This window comes from Anomaloglossus baeobatrachus, chromosome 4 (assembly GCF_048569485.1).
Source record: "Anomaloglossus baeobatrachus isolate aAnoBae1 chromosome 4, aAnoBae1.hap1, whole genome shotgun sequence".
NCBI classification, from domain to species: Eukaryota; Metazoa; Chordata; class Amphibia; order Anura; family Aromobatidae; genus Anomaloglossus; species Anomaloglossus baeobatrachus.
Window position 1 is genome coordinate 627,290,751 of NC_134356.1, and position 16,455 is coordinate 627,307,205.

Here is a 16,455-nt window from a genome sequence, read left to right on the forward strand (position 1 = left end):
TGTTGTGCAGTATAAAATATGGAGAACTATGGAAAATGTATTATAATACATGGAGGACTATGGAAGTGCATTCTAATATATGAACGGTTATGTGGGACCCTTTATACTATATGGAAGGCTATGTGGGGGCCATTATAGTATTTGGAGAACTATGTACGAGGGGGGACAAAGATACAAGTATGGGATGGGAATGTTTTGTGCTGAGGTGTGAAGGCTCTTTCCCTCAGCACCCAGCTTTCCCATGCTCTGCTATACATCTCTCAGCACCCAGCTTTCCCATGCTCTGATATGGGAAAGCTGGGTGCTGAGGGAAAGATGTGTGACAGAGCATGGGAAAGCTGGGTGCTGAGGATAAGATGGATATCAGATCATGGGAAAGCAGGGTGCTGTGGGTAAAAGCCAAGTGTCAGCATCATTATCCCGTACCCTAAGTGTCGGTGTACATGGAGGGGGGCCCTGGTCCAAATTTTGCACCAGGGCCCATCAAACTCTAGTTACGCCACTGTATCAAAGACAGCATGCAAAACTAAAAACAAAAGCAAAAAACCCCTGTTCCCCGGCTGCAGTGTTTAAAAGACAAACAAACACAGACTGTGCTTCATTTCCCCTCCCTGAGTCTCCTCTACTTTTCCCAGTGTCTGTTAAAGGGAATCTGTCACCAGATTTGGCCCCTATAAGCTGCGGCCACCACCGGGCTCTTATATACAGCATTCTAACATGCTGTATATAAGAGCCCAGGCCGCTGTGAGAACATAAAAAACACTTTATAATACTCACCTAACGGCCGTGCCTCGGTGGATGTGGCTCAAATGGGCGTCTTCGTCCTCCGGTGCCGAAGCCTCCTCTTATGGCCATCATTGTCCTTCTTATTCCGTATATGTCATACAAACTCGCCGGTCCCGCTCATGCGAACTACAATACTTTAATCTGCCCTGCTCAGGATCTGAATGCCGGCAGGTGTGTATGACGTCAGACGCGTCATGCACTGCGGCTTCAGATGGATGACAGAGGCGGCGACAAAGATGTCCGAAAGAGGCGGCGCCGGCATCGGAGGACAAAGATGCCCATTTGACCAACATCCACCGCAGCGACTCGTTTAGGTGAGTATTATAAAGTGTTTTTTATGTTCTACACAGCGGCCTGGGCTCTTATATACAGCATGTTAAAATTCTGTGTCTAAGAGCCCGGTGGTGGTGGCCGTAGCTAATAAAGCAAAAAACTGGTGACAGATTCCCTTTAAGGCATCACTCCAGCATTTTGTTTTTTTTTAATTTTCTCTCTGGAATGTCACTTTAAATCTAAGCCCCCTGCCCTCTGTCTTATACTCACCTTCCGGCAGCTTCACCTTTTTTCAGCGGCGCTCCTATCGTACTCTGACGATTTGTGACCTGCCGGCACCTTCAGTGTTTCCATGGAGCACACTGGAGGTCACAACTCAGTACAAGTCTATAAGAGTGTAACGGGGTGCCAGGGGTGCCTCTGGCCTTGTAGTCGTGGCCCTTGCAATCAGGCTTACCCCTGGCTCCACCGTCACTATGGGGACAGGAGATGATTTGGTGGGGCAGAGTGTGGTGGTGGTGTAGATGTTATCCGGCGCACAAACACTCCTCAGGCAGGGTACAATGCAATGAACGAACATTCTTTTATTCTTCACAGATAAAAGTCCAGACAAAGCAATCCGGTCAGCAATAAATCTGGCAGATGACAATTCCTGTGGAGCTGGGGACAACCTGACCTTGCGCACCCTCTGGTGGGGATATGCCCAAAGTACTCCACTTCCTCCGGGCTCCCACTCTTCAGCCAAGCATACACCGGACCCACACCGGCAGAATAGGCTCTGAGGTTGCGTCCACCTCCTTATCTCCGGTGTCCCCTGCTGTTCCGCTCACACACTCTGCCCGACGTGCACACACTGCTGTCCCGGATGCTACTTCTCACAAAGTCCCAAACAAAGCCATAAAGGTGAGGATACACTTTCTTAGCTGGGGGAAGCCTGTCCTTGCGTCCCCTCCAGTGGGGATGTGCCTGACTACTCCACTTCGCCCGGCTCCCACTTCTGGCTACCCACAGCCCGGACCCACACCGGACTGCTTCACACTATGAGGTTCCGCCCGCTCCTTTTCTCACCGGCTTCCCTGATTTCCAGCTCCCTTCTTTCTTTCTTTCTTTCTGCCCACTCAGCTCCACACTCTGCCCCGGCTCTGCTGCTCCGCTCCTGTCCCCGAGACAACTGCTCCCTTGATCTAATCTTTTCCTCACACCCTTGCTCTCTCCTCCCCTTGTGTCTGCCGGCTCCTCCTCCCCACTGTGGTGACAGCCGTCCCACCCGGCCACTAGGGGTACCCTAACACAATGCACATGCACATACAAATAAAACATTTTTATTAATAACATTTCCGGGTTAACTATGCTCCCTTTTGCAGGGGGTCTGCTCACCCACTGCATACCTCCCCTCTTAAAACCCGAGCCTCCCGGCACGGCTCTTACTTAAAACACACAGAAGCACGTAAAGTCTGCAATACCGTCCACAATAGGCGCAGCTCCCACACAGAGGGTACCAGTGTGCCCAGTTCTCCTCCTCTGGACGGCCACCAGTCCCGCGCCCGGCGGTTTCTGCAGCGCTCCCGGTCCTTCTTTCAACTAGCGCCCGGAGGCTCAACAGCGCTCCCGGTCTTAGATGGGCGCCCGGAGGCTTGGCAACAGCGCTCCCGGTCTTAGATGGGGCGACTGCCCGTAAAACTTTAAAAGAACTTCTGCCGGCTAAACGGCGCCGGACTTAAACAACAGATCAGCAGTGGTGACTTACTCTGGGGGCCAGGCCCTCTTCCATCCCTCCGCTTGGGCCTGGATGTATGCCCCCAGGGATTGTCCCGGCTGCTGACGGATCCTCTGGAAGGACGCAAGGGCGTAGGGTGGCTCCACGGGCGCAGCTGCTGCAGCTCCTCTCGGTGGTGAAGGCGTCGCTGCCCCTGACAATCTTGCTGGTAACGGCGGCGGTGTCAATGCTGAGACTGGGTAGAGTGGAGACGGGTCCTCGTTTCCCGCTCTTAAAAAGACTCCTCCCCCATCCCCACGCATCATCTTGACTCCTCCGCTGAGGTACTTCTTTTTCTTCTTCCGTGCCCTGGAGCTGGCGCCTCCCCTCTTTGGGCGGAGTACTCCATGCTTTCTCTTCGGCACCGGCCAGCCCCAGGCTCTTCTTTCGGCGCCAATTTTCCGCGCCTTTTCTTCCTCACAGATAACGGCCTCCTTGCCGCCATCTTGTACCCGGTCCAACGCTACGGGTACTAGGTTCTCTTCCCACCACGGGACTGGAAATCCTGTATCACGGTCCGGATCCTGTGCTTCAGGCACGACCCGATCTCCAGCCTCCTGGGCTCCTGGCAGGGGAATCGCATCCTGCCGACTACGCCACATGTAACGGGGTGCCAGGGGTGCCTCTGGCCTTGTAGTCGTGGCCCTTGCAATCAGGCTTACCCCTGGCTCCACCGTCACTATGGGGACAGGAGATGATTTGGTGGGGCAGAGTGTGGTGGTGGTGTAGATGTTATCCGGCGCACAAACACTCCTCAGGCAGGGTACAATGCAATGAACGAACATTCTTTTATTCTTCACAGATAAAAGTCCAGACAAAGCAATCCGGTCAGCAATAAATCTGGCAGATGACAATTCCTGTGGAGCTGGGGACAACCTGACCTTGCGCACCCTCTGGTGGGGATATGCCCAAAGTACTCCACTTCCTCCGGGCTCCCACTCTTCAGCCAAGCATACACCGGACCCACACCGGCAGAATAGGCTCTGAGGTTGCGTCCACCTCCTTATCTCCGGTGTCCCCTGCTGTTCCGCTCACACACTCTGCCCGACGTGCACACACTGCTGTCCCGGATGCTACTTCTCACAAAGTCCCAAACAAAGCCATAAAGGTGAGGATACACTTTCTTAGCTGGGGGAAGCCTGTCCTTGCGTCCCCTCCAGTGGGGATGTGCCTGACTACTCCACTTCGCCCGGCTCCCACTTCTGGCTACCCACAGCCCGGACCCACACCGGACTGCTTCACACTATGAGGTTCCGCCCGCTCCTTTTCTCACCGGCTTCCCTGATTTCCAGCTCCCTTCTTTCTTTCTTTCTTTCTGCCCACTCAGCTCCACACTCTGCCCCGGCTCTGCTGCTCCGCTCCTGTCCCCGAGACAACTGCTCCCTTGATCTAATCTTTTCCTCACACCCTTGCTCTCTCCTCCCCTTGTCTCTGCCGGCTCCTCCTCCCCACTGTGGTGACAGCCGTCCCACCCGGCCACTAGGGGTACCCTAACACAATGCACATGCACATACAAATAAAACATTTTTATTAATAACATTTCCGGGTTAACTATGCTCCCTTTTGCAGGGGGTCTGCTCACCCACTGCAAGAGCCTCGTAATGTCTCTCATAGACTTGTATTGAGCTCTTCTGACTTAACTTCTGACTTCTAGCCACAATATGGAGCCGCAAGAGCAGCATCTGTAAAAGGTGAAGATGACGGAGGGGGAGTAAACGGCAGGGGGTAGGGGAGTTACATTTAAAACGCCACTCCAGAGCTGAAAGAAAATTCGCTGTAGTGATGCTTTAACACTAGAACTACTGGACTCGTGACACCTATATAGAAATACATAGTGCAAAGTGGTCAAAATGACTACCTCAGTAGTTCTAGTGTTAAAGTCTGCCATGCTGCCACCAATCAGTGACCTTAGCGGCTCTGCCCATGTTGAAGGCAAAATCTGCTCAGAGCTACTGCAATGCTGTCAACCTGATGTCAGCCCTATACGATGAATCCAGGGCAGGTGAACAAAGCACAGGTTTTGGTTTGTTTTTTTTAAAAAACAAACTGCAGACATGGGTTTTCCAAAACCAGAAAACACTATAAACCTCTATATGTGAACAATCACTAAAAAACATCTGGTCATTTAAAATCAGAATATTCGACTCACGAGGGACTAAAAATCAAAGATGTAACAAGAAATTTGGAACTTTGATGTTTAAAGTCATAATTTAAGAGCCAAACATTTTTTTAAGGACTCACCTAAATCTTTTTTGACGGTATTCACATCCTCCAGGACTGTCTGCTGTCGGTCGTTTGCTGGAGATACAGTTACATTAAAAGGTAAAGTAAATGGATAAACTAATTTGTTTAAAAATCTAAATCAGTGGTTGGCAATATACAGCATATATACAGTAAATTAGATGAACTCCTTTTTATATATTGAACGCTAGCAACAAATAGGAGAGATATATGGTACAATTTGATGTTAAAAAGTCTAGGTAAGCTGGTCAGCAGAAAAGGCAACGCTGTACACAACCAGAATTAAATGTGCCGCTAACTAATTTCCATAAGACTTGTGGAGTTGACGTCCATTGCTTTTGATGAGTGGTAGAATAATTTTCAACTGCACATACATTATATGGGTGTATTGTGAGTTAAGATAACCAAACATATGGAACCACGCCTCATCGGAGAACCATGTGATGTCCAATATTCCTTTGTTGTCTCTGACAAACGTCTGGAACCAGTGACAGTGTCTGACTCCTTTCTCCATATCACTTGCTTTGAGATCCTGAATGACACGATACACATGCAGCTTTGCTCCTTTAAGATCTCCCAGTCTCCTGTGCTGTCTCAAAGGCTTCATAGGCAACTGCTTCTTATGATGTTGCACATAGGGATGGCGAGCATGCCGGTACTCGGTGCTCGCCCGAGCATCTCACTACTTGAGATACTCAGCGAGCGCCAAGTACCAGCGAGATGCTCAGGCACATGCTCGGCTCCCCCTCTCTGCATGTTGGCGCTCTTTACAGAGTCAGCCCACATGCAGGAATTGGCTGCCACACACTGTAATGCCACAGCCATGTTGGTTGTGGCATTACAGTGATTGGCTGGCCGCACAGCGTCATCAGATCTATATAATTCCTGACGGCACTGTGCTCATCACTCTGATCCACAGGCAGCTAGTATAGGGAGAGGTGCTTCTGAGCTAGGGACAGATTTAGTGTGTCAGAAAGAATTGGGGGAGGAAGAATGCTTCTGCTCCCCGTGCTGTCTAATCACTCAATGAGTGAACAGAGACTGCAGGTTGGCAAGCGGTGACGTCACTGCTGCCACCGTTGCCATAGTAACCTAATAAGCGGGTTACTATAGCAACGGTGATCTCCAATCACTTGATTACCGACACCGCTATTCACCAACTGCTGCGGAAGCTGCAGGAGTTAACTCCCTGTTTATCTGCGCCACTATTCACTTGCTCATGCAGGAGCTGGTGAATAGTGGTACCGGTAATCAGGTGATCGGAGATCACCATTGCTATAATAACCTGCTCGTTGGGTTACTATGACAATGGTGGCAGTGGTGACATCACCGCTTACCAACCCGCAGTCTCTGCTCACTCATTAAGTGATTAGACAGCACGGGGACCAGTCGCTCATAAAAGCCGGCCGGCTTTTTAGAACCCAGCCGGTTTAAATGATCAGGTGATGCTGTTAGGCGACAGCATCAGCTGCTTACCGGCGGGTCCTGAAGCCGATCGGACGTGTCCCGCGAGTCTGCAGAGAGGTGAGGATAGAATTTTTAAACAATCAGCTAATGTGTTATTTGATTCAGATCCTTGAACCTAACAAATCATCTGATCGGTTTGCCTTCCGGCAAACCGATCAGATGATATTGGATCCGGATTGGACATCGCGGGTCCCTCAACAACTCAGAACTACGATTTAGTTCAATAAAGATGGAGTCACTAGTTGTGTTGTATTTTTTTTTTAATAAAAATATTTTTCTCTGTGTTTTTTATTATCTTTACTAGAAATTCATGGTGGCATGTCTAATATTGGCGTGACACCATGAATTTCGGGCTTAGGGCCATCTGATAATACACAGCTGGCCCTAACCCCATTATTACCCACCAGGGCCGCTGGAAAAGTTGGCTACAACACCATAAGATGGCGCTTCTATGAACGCGCCATTTTCTGGGGAAGCTGTGGACTGCAATTTGCAGCGGAGGGGGCAGAAAACTTGGGACACCCTGTACTGCGGATTCCAGGCCCCAGTTGCTAGTTGAACCTGACTGGACACAAAAAATTGGACAAACCCCACATCGTTTTTTCTTAATTATTTCATGAAATAATTAAAAAAAAGGGCTTCCCTATATTTTTGGTTCCCAGCAGGGTACAAATAGGCAGCTGAGGGTTGGGGGCAGCCCGTACCTGCCTGCTGTACCTGGCTGGCATACAAAAATATGGCAAAGTCCATGTCAATTTTTTTTTAAAATTCATTAAAGAAAAAACAAAACCGAACCCTAACCCTAGAGTTAGGGGTAAAAAAAATATGTGGGCTCCGACTGCATTTTCTATTGCTAGCTAAGGGTAACCCAAGCAGCTATTGACTGCTAATCCCCACTGCTTGATGTTACCTTCACTGGCAATGGAGAATCCAGGGAAGCCCCCAACCCCCAGCTGCCTATTTGTACCCACCTGGGTACCAGAAATATAGGGAAAATAATTTTCATGAAATAATTTAAAAAAAAAAAAATGACTTGGACTTTGCCCAATTTTTGAGTCCAGCCAGGTACAACTAGGCAGCTGGGGACTGGAATCCACGGCGCAGGGTGGCCCAAGCTTTCTAGCCCCCCCACTGCGAATGGCAATCCTCAGCCACCCCAGAAAATGGCACTTTCATAGAAGCGCCATCTTCTGGCGCTGTATCCAACTATACCAGTGGCCCTGGTGCCAGGTGGCATGCTGGGTAATAAGGGGTTAATAGCAGCTTTGTTTTACCAGCTGGTATTAAGTCCGAGATTCCTAATGTCAGGCCAAGTTTGACCCAGCCATTAAGAATCTCCAATAAAGGGTTAAAAAAAAGACACCACACAGAGAAAAAATACTTTATTAGAAACAAATACACAGACACACTTAAGGGCCCCATCTTTATTACTCCCTGTCACACCTCTACGATCCTGGTCTTCTGTCTTCTTTCTTCAACCGATGCAGCTCTACTATTTCAGAAAGCACAGAGAAAGCACTCAATCAGTGAGCAGAGACTGCAGGTTAGTAAGCGGTGACGTCACCGCTGCCACCGTTGCCATAGTAACCTAACGAGCGGGTTACTAAAGCAACGGTGAGCTCTGTTCACCTGATTACCAGCGTTGTCTATTCACCGGCTCCTGTGTTAGACTGGCCAAACATGTGTGGCACCCCTCAGGCTTTAGTTGCCACAGGGTACTGCTCCTCACTTAAGGTGCAGTGTTCATTCCGGGTTAAGGAGGAGGTTCATTGCCGGTGTGATCACATTTCATCCATACACACAGGTTAGTAGCCAACCACTGGGGCTGGGCTAGGGTAGATGTTGGAAGTGGCCGTCATGGGAACAGGACTTTCCACTCACTAGTTAGCACCTGGGAGGTGGAGCTACACAAGGGTGGAAAGAAGGAGCAACATTCATACATAGTCAGTCCGCTTAGGACAGGCAAGGAGTCAAGTCGGGACCTCGGTCCAGGCAACATCACACCGCTGAGAAAGGAAGCTAACCAGGGCGCCCACGGCTTGGAGATGGAAGCTCAGCCCCAGCGCTCTAACCCTGGGGTGGAGGAAACTTTGGGGAAAAGGCTCATCCTTCATTACACCAACGGTGACCTCTGAATCGATCGACTGAGGCCCATCATGGTGGACATCGGCACTCCACAGGTGATGATATTATAGTTAGTAAAGAACTTGAACTGCAATTCCTGGTGTCCTCGTCATCGGCTACTACTCCTATCATCATCCTTCCTGGGGCTGAGCTCTGCCAGTGGAGAGTGTGCTGCCCTGGCAAAACCAGGGTGTCACAGAGGTCTGCATCCATCTTTTTGGTGCAGATCTCCCTCTCCCTTGGGGAGTTTCCCACACCAATACACACCAGCCAATCAGACCCACTCGCCCCCTCCTCAGGAAAACGGGAGGGGGAGAGAGGAGCTTGGAGAGAGTAGAGTTTAGTTTCAGTCAGTCTGCAGGAGGAGAGAGGTCCGGAAGCAGCCCCTGTGTGGGGCTAGGAGAAGTGGCAGTGAAGGCCTCAAGAATAGGCCAGCCACTTCCTGTGTACGGAGCAGACACAGGCATAGACACCAGTCAGGAGAAAAACACCCGAATTACACAGCCGTGGGCACCAGTTACCAGCAACTTGGTTAATTCTTGGACTCGTGTCAATTATTGCCTTATACTGTGAGTACTCCTGCACCACCCGGTCCAAGCCGTGGACTGCACCCGTTACTCCCCAATCCATCACACCGGGGTCCCGGGACATCAGCACCCTACCCGTGGAGGGAAAATCACCACCTTGCTGCCCATTACCTTCCCCGGGATCCTGTGACCGGCAGCGGCGGTCCTCCATTACCTCACCGCACACCACGGGTGGCGTCACGGAACATAGACTACCAAATCTCCCCTGTATATAAGGCCCCTTTTGTTGTGGTGCTGGGATCACAGACCTGGTCACGCCACCGTGATACCTTCAGAAGCGACCCCTTGGCCTGGATCTGAGTATCCCCTATCCCTGGGCAAGACAAGAGCTGCAACATCCGAGCTGCATTAACATCCGCCCCAGAAGAGAGAGATCTTCCGCAGCGGCGGCTCCTCTCATAGCTGCATACCACAGGTGGCGTCACGAGACAACTACTCCCATCATCCCCAACCCCTCCATATTCTGTATTGACACGGACGGGGTCACGGAACCAGGCCAGGCTGCTGTGACAAGCCCAAGCATCACCGTCCCGGTGACGAGTAGTGACCCAGGGACCCCATGGGTGCGTCATATGTCTCCAGACCTAAACCCTATTGAGCATCTGTGAGGCCTCCTTAAACGAGAAAGAGATTGCAAGGTCTGTGACATCCACCAGCTCCGTGATGTCATTGTGGAGGATGGAAGAGGAATCCATCGGCTCCTGTGAAGCTCTAGTGACCTCCATGCCCAAGAGAGTTAAAGCACTTCTTGAAAATTAAGGTGGCCACACAAAAAAATTGAAACTTTGGCACAATTTGGTCATTTTCACTTAGGGGTGTACTCACTTTTGTTGCCAGTGGTTTAGACATTAATGGCTGTGTGTTATTTAGAGGACACCAAATTTACACTGTTATACAAGCTGTACACTGACTCTGTACATTGTATCAAAGTTTCCTATCCTCAGTCTTGTCCCATGAGGTGTGTAACGGTATACTTACTTTATTCATATGCTGTATGAGTAGGATACTTACTTTGATTCTGTAGTAGTGACATCTCTTTGTTCATTGCCAAATCTGTGGAGAACAAAGCAGATTAGTGTGAAGACCGTTTCATCTTATTCTAAAGACCCCCATAAACATCAGACTAAAATTTACTGGACCCGGTAATGTCATCAAGAACGACCCACGGGCCAATGTGTATGGGGGGACGTTCCGGACGACAGGAGCAACTCACAAAGTGATCTTGCATTTGGGGGATCAGAGCACCTTTTTCCAGCTGCGTGAGTCACGGGTGTGACAAAAAGTACTGTGTATGATGCCATGAGGCTGCGCTTGACTAGTAGAACCCACTGGCTAATTTTTCATGGGTGATCTAAGAGAAGTCCAGAAGTGTGTGACATCTCTCCTGGTGACAGATCCCCTTTGAGCATCTCCTATACAGCTCAAATATTCAGTGTTAACCGCTTGATTCTACACTAAATCCTTAAAGCATATGGAAATTTTGACCTATGCCTGAGTATTTTACAGTCTTGTCCTGAAATTATGAGCAAAAACTGAAGCCAGAACGAAAGAGGGTGCTCATGTAGTATGTATAGAGAAAGTCCAGCTCACCATTACTGCTGACCAGTGACCACCTCCTCTTCAGGGATCAGACATAGGCTAAATACAATTCCCATACAATATTGTTCTACAGGGAACACATGAAAAGCTTTGTATTGCTCAAATAATGGTATTTGCTTCAGGCCCCCTTCACCCTTCACACGTCCGTGAAACACGTGCGTGTTTGATCCGTTTCCGTGATACCGGAGACACGGACATACGTACGCCAATGTTATGCTATGTTTGTGTTGACACGTGCGCTTTTCCATACAGCCCGTGTGTCCGTGTGCGTGATCCGTATGTGTTTCCTTTTTTGTACGGATGCATGTCCGTTTTCTGCACGGAACACGCACACGCGGACACCATGAAAGTCAATGGTTATGTGCGCACAATACGTGACACGGATGCATCTCTGTATGCTCCGTGTACGTTTTGTGCTTTTTTCTAGCGATGTCGGTCATTTTTTTTTTTCAGTCTATCTCCCTCAGTCCGTCGGTCGGTCTCTCTGTCTGTCTGTCGGTCTCTCTCTGTCTTGTCTGTCCCACTCTCACAGTCTGTCGGTCAGTCTCCCCCCTCTCTCATACTTACCATTCCCCGATCCCCGGCGCGGCGCTGCACAGCTGTTCACTAAACTCCGGCGGCTTTTCCTCTTTTGAAAAAGCTGGCGGCTCATTAAACAATCTCGTATTCCCTGCTTTCCCCCGCCCACCGGTGCCTATGATTGGTTGCAGTGAGACATGCCCCCACGCTGAGTGACAGCTGCCTCACTGCAGCCAATCACAGCCGCCGGTGGGCGGGACTATACTGTGCAGTAGAAGAAAAGAAATAATTAATTATAAAAAATGGCGTGCGGTCCCCCCAATTTTGATTCCAGCCAAGATAAAGCCATACGGCTGAAGGCTGGTATTCTCAGGATGGGGAGCCCCACATTATGGGGAGCCCCCCAGCCTAACAATATCAGCCAGCAGCCGCCCAGAATTGCCGCATACAATAGATGCGACAGTCCTGGGACTCTACCCGGCTCTTCCCGATTTGCCCTGGTGCGTTGGCAAAACGGGGTAATAAGGAGTTATTGGCAGCCCATAGCTCCCACTAAGTCCAAGATTAATCATTGCAGGCGTCTATGAGACACCCCCAATGATTAACCGGCAAGTTAAAGTTAATAAACACACACAGTGAAAAAATCCTTTATTTGAAATAATAAACAATAACAAATACCCTCGTTCACCAATTTATTATGCCCCAAATACCCATCCATGTCCGGCGTAATCCACGGAGGGCCAGTGTCGCTTCCAGCTCTGCTACATGAAGGTGACAGGAGCTGCAGAAGAACACCACCGCTCCTGTCACCTCCACGCAGCAACTGAGGTGAGTAGCGCGATCAGCTGTGCTGTCACTGAGGTCACTCGCGGCCACCGCTGGATCCTCCAACTGTGACAGCAAGTCGCCCGAGTGACAGCGATGAAGTCACAGGTGACTTGCGGTCACGGGTGGAGGGTCCAGCTAGCCACGGGTAACCTGAGTGACAGTAGCGCTAATCGCGCTGCTCTCTGCAGTCACTCAGGGGATTAGCAGTCACCGGTGAGTGCTTCACGGGTGACCGCTAATCAGGACGCGACACAGAGCCGCGGTATGAGGATGAAGTCGGGTGAAGTTCACCCGAGTTCATTCTCAGCGCGCGACTCTGTCTGCTGTCAGCAGTTATGTATCAATAACATTTAGCATCACACACGGACATTTCACACGGACAACACACACACGTCAGTTAAGTTTCACACGCACACACGGGCATTACACATGCACACACGGCTAGCATACGCAGTTCACACAGATGCCACACGGACCAAAAAAAAGGACACAAAAACGGAAAACGGACCCGGAAAACGGACGTAACACACGTACGTGTATTTTCACGGACGTGTGAAGGGGGCCTCATAGTGTCTCAAGAGGTCTGTCAAGTAAGGCCGTACTGGGGGCACAGCCATAAATGTGCAAAACATTATGTCCCTGCGCATGCGCTTTTGTGATTGTTTTTGCTCGCATGCGCATTTCGACCTTGGAGTTTGTATAGTGACTTCCAGGCACCGCACCATTGTCCACCAGCGCTTAAACAAGTTATTGCCACATATGTATGGTCTCCCATCAATAATTAAGGTACTAGTCTAAATTGACTTATGGTATGTATAAATATATATATATGAGTGTATGTTACTTTGTATGTTAGCATCTCTTTCTACCCTTGAGGAAGCCGTACATAGCTTATGGCAATACGCATGGAACAGGCATCCCCAGGCAACCTATTTGTATGCGTGGCCACTTTATTTGGATGAGTGCTTTACCCATCTATTGCTTGGACACTAGTTAACTTATACCCTGCATGGTGCTTACAGCTGGTCAGTATTGTAAGCTTTTGATTTTACAAATGATAATATAGTATTGTCCTTGTATTTGGCAGATCTCTGTGTATGCACTTTGCTGTCCCTACTAATCCTTGCTCATAGGTCACACCGGCATTGGTAGATAGCATTTTGGTTTGTATTTATCTAATTTCTCTGAGTTTTTTCTTATTTGTGTATTATCTGGGGAGATTTCAGTAGCACCCACTGGGCAAGGGATTAACTTTACTTGTCGCTGGGCCGGTGATGTCGGGTCTGGGAATGTCACGGGTGGCCCTGCCCGGCTTCATGACCCCAAGGCGTACAATAAAAGGAAGGATGATGATGGTTGTTTGTCTTGTGACGCCACCTGTGGTGTGCGGCCAGGGATTAGCTGCCACTGCGGGTGATGTCCTCTGAGGCGGATGGTGTCGCAGCTGGAATGGATTAGGTCCCCACAGGTGGAGCGGGCCCCAGGGAGGGTGATAGGCAGGTAGTCTATGCTGTTGTACACTGGGGAGTGGGGCTGAGGATGCCGACAGTAACTAGATGACACAGGCTGGTAGTTTCCTTTACCTTTTACTGATCAGTTGTTATGGTCCCAGGTTACAGTGGTCCGGGCAGCCGGGAAGCAGTGAGGAATCCCTTCTTTGCCAGGTACGTTGGAGGCCTTCCTTAGTGCGCTCTGACTGTGGGTCGCTGTGGCCTGGAGCAGCACAGCGTCCCTCTTCCTAGATGTTATTTGTCTTGTCCCTTGTGGCGGGCAGCGCGAGATCGATGTAGGGCCTCTCTCTAACCCCTCCCCAGCCCAGAATGCACAGGGAAGCTCGCCCCAAACAGGACTTGACCTCCCCCTTCTGGCCTGGATTAGGAAGTGTTGTGTGTGTGATTATACCTGGCATAGAGGTCTCCCCGCTGCTTCCAGGCATAGCATTGCCCTCCGGTGAGGAGAACACCACTACTGTGGCTCCCATGACTACTGGGGTGCCACATTTCTATCTATCCCTTGCAATTTATTTCAGTTTGCTCTATACCAAACTTGAAGTTTGGATTTATACACAATGCAGATATTTGATATATAAGCATTGCTAAGATCCTTTTGTGATTGTGTTCTAATTTATCTATTTTGTGGCATTTATGTTCCTAATTTCACTGGTTTTATTAATATAAATTTCATGCAGCTAATATTATATTAATTTCTTGTATTTTTGCCTAAAGGATGCCTAGACAGCTTTTGGATGCATTTTAATTGTTCTTAACTTTGCACGTTTGTTTTGTGTGATTACACTCCAATAAAGATTTATATATTTTTTTCTATTTATATCGTGATCCTGGTCATGTGGCATACATTTCCCTTTTTCTATTTTTGAAAATAATGGTGGCCAAACAGAAAAATTGACACTTTTGATCATCATCATGATCATCACAATTTGATCATTTCCACTTAGGGGTGTACTCACTTTTGTTGCCAGCGCTTTTTACATTAACGGCTGTGTGTTGAGTTATTTAGAGGACAGCAAATTTACACTGTTATTCAAGCTGCACACTGACACTGTACATTGTATCAAAGTTTCCTATCCTCAGTGTTGTCCCATGAGATGTGAAACTGTGTACTTACTTTTGTGATATACTGTATACTAGAAGGTGGCCTGATTCTAACGTATCGGGTAGTCTAGAATGTATATGTAGGTTAGATTGAATAATAAGGTAATGAATGGACTGGATGGGTTAGGTTTAATTTAGTATATTCTTATAATTGTTTATAGGCTCTTTAGCGCGTGCGGTGTGGCAATGGTTGTCACTATAATGACATCATTTTGGAGCAAGACAGACAGACAGACAGAATAAGGCAATTATATGCAGCATCCTGGTCTGTGTCCCATCCTGGTATAGTCTCCATCCTTGTATGGCCCCCATCCTGGTATGTGTGCTGATGCTGTGATGTGGCCCAATGCTGGTATGTGCCCCCATCGTGGTGCAGCCACCATCCTAACATGTGCCCCCATCCTGCGGGGTAATGTTTGCGAGGGGCGGAGTGTGGGGGTGGTGGAGCCGAGCGGGGCCATGGCGCTGAGGACGTCAGTGCCGGGGACTGCATGGCTGGGGACAGGTGACTATCCAGGTGTGTGTGTGTGTTCAGTGTATACATGCGTAGGGTGGAGTGCGGGGGCGGAGCCAAGTGGGGTAATGTGTGTGGGGGGCGGAGTGCGGGGGGGTGGAGCCGAGCGGGGCCATGGCGCTGAGGACGTCAGTGCTGGGGACTGCATGGCTGCGGACAGGTGACTATTTCTGTGTGTGTGTTCCGTGTATACATGCGGAGGGCAGAGTGCGGAGGGGGGTGGAGCCGAGTGGGGTAATGTGTGCGGGGGGGCGGAGGAGAGCGGTGGATATGTGTCGGCTGGGTTGCCGGTGTGGGCTCCCGGAGGTGCAGCACTCACCAGGGAGTCGGGGCTCCATGTAGGGGCGGGGAAAAGTGTCGGACGTCGTCCTGTCGGCCCGTAGTTCGGGCTGTTCAGTTAGCTGAGCCGTTGGTCGCAGGCTCTTTAGCGCGCGCAGTGTGGTGACGGTTGTCACTGTAATGACGTCATTTTGGAGCAAGACAGACAGACAGACAGAATAAGGCAATTATATATATAGATGAAGGATTTAGTTACATAGTTACATAGTTACATAGGTTGAAAAAAGACCTCGGTCCATCTAGTTCCCCCTTCCTCCACCAGTTCTACATTTTGTCCCTAAGTCACTTATAATATAACCGACAATGTTGTGTGTACTGAGGAAATCATCCAGCCCTTTTTTAAAAGCTAGAAAAAAGCAAGAGAAGTGGGGATCTACCAGTGAAACCACAAATGGCTGAAAATGAGCACATAAACACCCTCTCAAAATATCCAATGAAAAATTTTTATGTATCAAAAAAATTACAACCATAGGAGGGTATAAATATATAATATAAATATATAATAAGTTTAAATAGAAGTGAGCAGTTTAAAAAGTCCAGAAAACACCAAAACCTGACACCCCGAATGATCAGCAGAAGGGATAACAACATCAAAAGAGGGGGCACTAAATAGGTCCCAAATTATCCACATTGGTAACAAGGAATACCCAGAGGAAACCCCAAGGTAGGATGGCAGAGGACCACTAAGCCTCCTGATAAAAAATGTATCACAATAAATGGTGGAAATGTTCAATCCAGTAAAATAATACTTGGAATGAAAACAACCAGGTGCCAGTGATCCATACCAAACCACCAGGGGTTAAATCTGGC

At 49.1% G+C, this 16,455-nt stretch overlaps 1 protein-coding gene across 3 annotated transcripts in view; it reads right to left on the reverse strand.

Annotated features, from left to right (window-relative positions):
* Positions 1-16,455, reverse strand: part of LOC142301941 (CD209 antigen-like protein A) — a 161,514-nt gene that overhangs the window by 57,228 nt on the left and 87,831 nt on the right. For all 3 annotated transcript variants that reach the window (XM_075342999.1, XM_075343000.1, XM_075343001.1), the window contains exons 7-8: positions 10,246-10,287; positions 5,057-5,113 (exon numbers count right to left, since the gene is read on the reverse strand). In XM_075342999.1, the coding sequence (XP_075199114.1) occupies positions 5,057-5,113; positions 10,246-10,287 (99 nt within the window). The remainder of the gene's footprint in view (positions 1-5,056; positions 5,114-10,245; positions 10,288-16,455) is intronic.